Source organism: Nanorana parkeri, unplaced genomic scaffold (assembly GCF_000935625.1).
Source record: "Nanorana parkeri isolate BGI_ZX_2015 unplaced genomic scaffold, ASM93562v1 scaffold378, whole genome shotgun sequence".
NCBI classification, from domain to species: Eukaryota; Metazoa; Chordata; class Amphibia; order Anura; family Dicroglossidae; genus Nanorana; species Nanorana parkeri.
Genome location: NW_017306646.1, coordinates 102,724 through 109,940, shown reverse-complemented (window position 1 = coordinate 109,940; position 7,217 = coordinate 102,724). Strand labels below are relative to the sequence as shown.

At 41.7% G+C, this 7,217-nt stretch overlaps 1 protein-coding gene across 1 annotated transcript in view; it reads left to right on the top strand.

Annotated features, from left to right (window-relative positions):
• LOC108789124 (dimethylaniline monooxygenase [N-oxide-forming] 3-like) overlaps positions 1 to 7,217 on the top strand; it is a 34,437-nt gene that overhangs the window by 26,346 nt on the left and 874 nt on the right. Inside the window, exons 6-8 of the mRNA XM_018559054.1 lie at positions 1,523 to 1,722; positions 4,774 to 5,129; positions 6,380 to 6,452. Of these exons, the coding sequence (XP_018414556.1) occupies positions 1,523 to 1,722; positions 4,774 to 5,129; positions 6,380 to 6,452 (629 nt within the window). The remainder of the gene's footprint in view (positions 1 to 1,522; positions 1,723 to 4,773; positions 5,130 to 6,379; positions 6,453 to 7,217) is intronic.

Below are 7,217 nucleotides of genomic sequence, written 5' to 3'. Positions count from 1 at the left end.
CCCCCGAGACCCTGCAGGATCTCAGGGGGGCTCTGCAGGATCTGTGGTGGGCTTTGCAGACGGCAGAGCCCCCTCGGATCCTGCAGAGCCCACCAAAGTGTATTGCACAGCACACCTGAGACATTTTGGTGGGCTGTGCAGAATCTATGTTGGTCTCTGCCAGCACTTTCCTCTTACCTTGCACGGCCTGACGTCGTTGGAACACGTCCTCCTTGTCCTCGGCGCCCGACTGGGTACATACAAAGAAAAGATTTAAACATGCCAAATACACAGACATTGGTATCTAACAGACAAACAGACATACAGTTAAAAGAGAGAACTAACTTCTTTCCTCAATCATTAATATACCCCCGGTGTCCATAGGGATGCATTGCAAGCCTTTGATTGGTTGCCTCCCAAGGCCTAATGGAGATTGGAGGGTTTCCAAACCCTCTTTACAACTCCCCACCCCTCTCTATGATTGGCCAGTCTACCTATTAGTAGATCAAAGGGTCTTGGCTCCGAAAAACCTGATGACCAGCCATACTCTATGCAATTATCCGAACATGCCTGGGCTGAACAATAACCCTATTTACAATTCATTGGCCTGCCACTCCCCTCCACAGTGATAAGCACAACAAAGATTTTATTTACCTCCTAGCTACCCCCACCTCAGGTGAAATAGTTAAAACAAGAAATAAAACTATACACATATGTCTTATGAAGATTTGACATAAACTCATAAGGTAAGACTCTTCCCCACAACCCTGGCCTGGTGGTTGTGGAGGTCTGCAGGCAGGGAGGCTTATCTGAATCAGGGTAAAAAATATGTTTAATAAAAAAATTAAAATTAAAGATAGGAGACAAACACACCACATTCTAAATTTGTTCCATTCTAAAATTGTATTTCCTTTTGTGACCTCTAACTCCCAATGAATGAATAAGAGGTAGTTGTTACCTCTACTCATTTTTTTTTCTTTTTCTTGTTCTTTGGTGTTGGGGTCTGGTATGAATGGGGAGGAGGGGGAACAACGCTTCTTTTTTTTTATTGTTTCTGTAAAGTGTCAAAAGTTAAAAAGAAAAATGTCACTTTTTTTTTTCTAATGTCACTTTCCTGCAGTGAAAATGAGTTTATAATTATCTAACACATCCGAAATTTACAAAAATGTCAGATTTGGACTAATCCAAATAATTAAACAAATTGACTTTCAGACCCGAATCCCCAAAAACGAAATAACAAAAAATCTGAAGCAAAAAGAATTACATGCCGGCGCACATGTCTAGTCATTGTTTCCTTGATATTGGACTGGTATTAGGGTATCTGCTCTGTGAGTAGAGTTGCATGTTGTACATGCAACTGTCATTTAGCATATATGAACAGTTTTAGAAGGAAAAAGAAAATGAATGTTCTGAAATTAAAGTAGAAAGAAGGGTTTAACATTTAACATTCATAGGCTTTCAAGATGTACAAAACTTATACTCTGTCACCCATAACCAGACAAAGCCTCAGACAAATAAAAAGTAGAACCATTTTTTTTTTCAGGTTGTCCTCAGCACTAGAAGTGGGTCCTGGATTATGAGCCGTGTATGGGATAATGGCTACCCCTGGGACATGGTCTACTTGACCCGCTACCAGTCTTTTCTGAACAGAATATTGCCAAGAGCCATTTCTGACTGGCTATATGAAAGCATGATGGAGAAAAGATTCAACCATAGCCATTATGGTTTGGTACCTATAAACAAGTATGTTTTCAATTTTAGGCAATGTTTTTGTGAATGTTTTATGGCAAAGTAATACAATGTTGTAATATTAAGACATACCATTCCTGTGTCCACGGAGTACAAAGTGTATATACTTTTTAAGTAAATGGCGGACAGCATCAGTCAAGTACTTTGGTGCACGTATGTCCACCCACTGAAAAAAGTGGCTTGTTGCTGCTTCAGCACTATGGGCTGTGCATGTGTAGCTTACTTGCAAAAATACCAGTATATTGGTATAGCCTCAGCTCCAACTATGAGAAAATGGAGGCCACAATGGGATTTATAGCAATAAAACTGCTCGGTTGTTATTGACCAGAGTCTGTGTTGTCCTATTCTCATAGTTTTCTTTCTAGTTCATTAACTCCTCATCTCATTGTCTTCACCTTGCGTTAGCAATTTCCTTGCGTTCTATTGCCCACTAAGAGTTGTGCTCTTTCTGAGTTGCCTGTGCTAATTCTTCATCTGCCAGTCTTCTCCATGTACTTCCTTTGTTAACTTTTCCTATGTTAAGGGAAAATAAAACCCTTCCTTTGCAGCGGGGCTACCCCTGATCTGCAAGGGTTAAGTGATGGATTTATCTCGAGCACACAAATAAAGCTGATTTACTTACCTGATCCTGGCTCCCTCCGCAGTCAGCGCTCCCCTCTTTCTTCCTCCGCTCCGCCTATGGAGTGTCCTTCGGCGTGCTCACATCTAATGAAGGTGAATGGACCTGCATAAGACACAATGACGTCAGCAACCCTTAGACCGCTGGAACCCAAGGGAGAAGAGGCTGCGGGGACCGGTCTAGCAGCCCAGAGAAAGCCAGGATCAGGTAAGAAATTCTACTTTATTGCAGCCTCTAAAGCAAAATGAGCACTTAACCCAGTGTGGGAGTAGGGCCACTGCAACGTTAAGTTTTAAATTTGCCCGAAGTTCTTCTTTAACCTTTGCCACATCCATACCTATGGTAGCTGTGATAACCATTTCTAATCCCTTAGTCACTTCCCCCATTGCTCTCGGTCTATTCTTTAGTCCTTTCGCACACTTTGCTATGGTATTCAAATGTTTCCTTGCTGCTGCTGCTGCACAAGCCTTACCCCACGCATACATTTGACCTCCCACATTTCCAATTTACTCATTTAAGGAACAGGCAAACATTTGCTAATATTATTTAAATGATGGAAACAATTTTGTATTTTCATAAATGCTTCCAATTTTCCTCAGCTCAGTAATTTTTCTGAATAAGCAGGTTAAAACTTGCCAAATGAAAGAAAGATTTATTTAAACATTCTGTAGCACCCTCCTGACTTCTAGGAGCAGGAGGAGCTGACATTTCACCTTAGGGATGAGTTCAGTATGTGGGATGTGAAAGCAGCAATAAAGAACTTGGGCGCCAGTCACATTAACGATTTTTTTAATGCTTTATTTCATGAACTGCATACATAGGGAGAGAGGGTTGGGGCTGCAGACATCTGGGTTAACACAGAACTCCAGACTTATCAGATGCTTTCCAGCTTCACAGTGCAAAGGGCCAATAACCAAAAATGTGGTGACACTGTGAGAAACATAGCTGATCAGCAGACATGCTTGAGATCTCCCCCGGGTGAGACACCAAACTCTCTGCAAGGTCTAAGTCAATCCTGGCTTCTCCTGTACCTCTAGCAGATGAAGTTCCTCCCTGGCTCTCCATCCCAGTATTTATGCCTGACCCCGACTGTGTCTAAACCTGACCACCTACAGGCTGCAGGCCCGGTCAGACAGCTCACGCATAACGCACCTCCCCCGGAGGCCCGGGGGAGAAAGAGATTCTCACATGGTCAAACCCAGATATTTATGACCTCCCCCAGCATGCACCACTGGCCTTGAAACTCCTAGTGATTGGCTGGAGAGACATAGATATCCATAACATCCCACTACTGGTTGCTCTGTTCTGTGGCAGGGCTACACCCAGCAGCAGGCAAATTCAATCAATAACAGAACCCTTAGGGAAAGCCATATAAGGACAGACTATGTAATCAGGTAGACTGGATACAGTCCTAGCACATCTAAATTTAAGTAGTCAACCCACTTAGGGAAAGATGGCTACACTTTTATCTAAGCAAATTATTGTTATGATGAGGGAGACTGAGCTTAGAAGCTTAGTCCAAAATGCTTATTGGTTCACCACCATAAATAAGGAAAAGCCTATAATGCAGTGCATATGTAACGAACTTACCCGTCCTCCGGTTCCGGGTCTTCCCGCGGCTCTGTCGGGCAACCAGCTACATCATCAGCAAAGGCGTCAGGCGGCTCCTCCCCCTTCCTCTACTTAAAGCCGACGGGTTCACTTGCCTGGTGTTTGTGCAAGTACGTAGGACGCCAGGCAAGGACCTCCTAGTCTCCACACCGAACCTGTTACTATTGGGCCGGATGAGTGCCCCCTCTATCTGGCCTCAGCAGCCACTTCCTCCCACTCAACCCAGGCATACTGAAACTCCTTCCAGTGACTACGTCAGCAAGGAATCCCTTTGTATGGGGAAAAACCAGCAGTTCATTGACTAGCCTCCAGGTGGCACTGTGGGACCGAATCCTCATAAACTGCAAGTATACAGCAGCAGCTGTTTAACCCCTTATTCAATTGACTGTTTCAAGCAATTGCTTCCTATGAGATAAGACTGTATCTGTACCTTATGCCACAAGATACCGGGTTATTAATACATTGTTACTCCAGATAAATAACCTGCTGCAACCTGATACTCCTTCCACTCACTTTACCAGTTCGCTTAACTGGAAACCGGCGGCGGCGGCCGCGCGGGGGGGTTGGGGGGGGGCTTTGGAAACGAGCACATATAGACGATCGGCGGACTATGGAGCCGCTGATCGCCTATATGTGAAACACCAGGTAACGGGTGTTTGCATTGCATTAAGGTTACAAATACTTTAATTACAGCACGGTATCCATAGCATCTAATCAGATAATTTTCTTATATGTTAGGAACTGTAATACAAGTACTACATAATTACATTATCACTGACATTTACATTTCTTCATATTTTCTTTCCTTTTTCAAGGAGTCTGAGGAAAGAGCCAGTATTTAATGATGACCTAGCAACCTCAATTACCTGTGGAACTGTGGTCATTAGACCCAATATTAAAAAGTTTACGGAATCCTCAGTGGTCTTTGAAGATGGCTCTATAATGGATAATGTCGATGTTGTCATCTTTGCAACTGGCTACTCCTATGCCTATCCATTTATGGATGACTCCATTGTAAAAAACAGCAAAAACAAAGTATCTCTTTATAAAGGAGTATTCCCTCCAACGCTTGAAAAGTCAACACTAGCTGTCATTGGTTTAGTGCAATCATTAGGTGGTATCCCACCAACCTCTGATGTCCAGGCTCGACTGGCAGTGAGAGTTATCAAGGGTATATGGAAAAAAAATTATAATTATGCGTTACTCAAAATGTTAGCTCTGGAACATGAAACAGAATGATTCTTAGCTACATCTATATTTTTTTTTTATTTACCTTTTTACATATTATACATTTATTTATGATTTATGATACTTTTTGTGATAAATGTAGTTATTTACTTTGGAACTAAAAATGTCCATGCCTCATACAATCTAAGGGAGTAATCTAGGTGTGTCAATAATGGAAAAGATTTAGAATTCTGTGGTAAATCATAGGCTTAACGTATACAGTCCTAGCACATCTAAATTTAAGTAGTCAATATATGTATACTGTATATATACTGTATATCTGTAATTCCCCAGCACACACTTAAACTAAATGGCCTTCAGGGTATGTCTACATTATATGCTGTATAGATGGTACATATAGAGTAACAAGGTGCTGTCAAATGAGGCAGATGTGGTAAATAGGAACATACGCTCTTCCTCTATGTTACAGGTGTGCTAAGTGAGCCATACTAACATGCTACTAGACAGCCAAATTTATATAATTTATATCTGACAAACACAACCTTCAAGTGACACTAAACACAGGAGTTAAATCTTAAAAATGCATTAAAGTACCCTAACTATTAACAAAAATGTAACTTATTAGTGCATCACTCAGCTATAGATCTTCAAATCATCTCTTAATTCCTACTGACACTGTCCTTCCTCCTGGAGGGTGGCTACTTTTGTTCCCCATTGTCCCTGTGTGTGTTGTGTTGTAGCCCGAGATGGACTACAATCTCAATACAAATTAGTAAACTAAAGATGAGATTGTAGTCCATCACAGCAGTGAGCTTGGAGCAGTGGCTACTTTACAACACACACACAGGGCCCATGGGGACCAAAAGTAGCCACCCTCCAGGAGGAAGGACAGTGTCAGTAGGAATTAAGAGATGATTTGAAGATCTATAGCTGAGTGATGCACTAATAAGTTACATTTTTGTTAATAGTTCAGGTACTTGGATGCAATTTAAAGATTTAACTCCTGCGTCTAGTGTCACTTTATTTACAGATAGGACAATGACATAGAACATCACCTTAGACACAAGGTATCCTAAAGGGAAAACATAATTTGTTCTTCAAAGTTTACCATGCATCTTTATAACATCAACTTCTGGCCTTTTTTGTAATACGGACACTTGTCTGCATAATTGTTAATCATTTTATAATTTGTCTTATGTTCATTGTTTATATAACCTGTTTTTCTTTTCTTAGGTTTATGTAAGCTTCCATCAAAAGACACCATGCTTAGTGAATTAAGTGAAGAGGAAGGAGAGAAGACAAGCTGGTATGAGATATTATGACCTTCAGTTTACCCTTCCTAGTAGTAACAAGTCCAGCAAAAAAGTATGACGTTTTCATACAGACCACTGTAATCCAGCAATCTTAGTATGTCTGTATCTTAGAACTAAAAAACAATATTCCATATAGTTTTTCTTCTGCTTTGTTTCAATCAGCTCCTATTAAGCCTCATGCAAAATAAAAAGGTGGTGGTGACAGGAGATATTTATATATCAGATCTCATCCTGTAACCACAAATATAAGTATATACTGTACATATACTATACACATTTTCTGGAGCAGGCGGATTGTTAATATAAAGCAGGTAGTCATTTTGGTGTCACCCCTCCAATGGTGGCACCCGGGTGCGGGCCGCCCCCCCCTTGTTCCGCCACTGTCACCTAGTATTATGGAGGAAAAAGCTGTTAGCTTCAAATCTGAAGCTGACAGCTTTTTCTCCATTCAGAGTGGCTTGTATCTGGCATTTGACAGCTAAGTTAGGTTAGACAGCAGCGGGCTTTCCCACTGCTTGTGTAGCCTAACATAGTAAGGCAAGAGCTGAAACAGCCTCTGCTTTATGTTAGAGGCTTGAGCTCTGTGCATGGTTTGGACCAGTAGCAAAGCGCCATTGGGCCAAGCTGTCAAATAAAAAAAATAAAAAACTGAGGACCTCGCTCTTGACACCTCACCAGTAACGAACAAGTGAGGAACAGGACTCCTCCCGGTCTCCTCCCTCCTTCACACTAGCTTTGTGACCGGGTTGAGTGGGTCG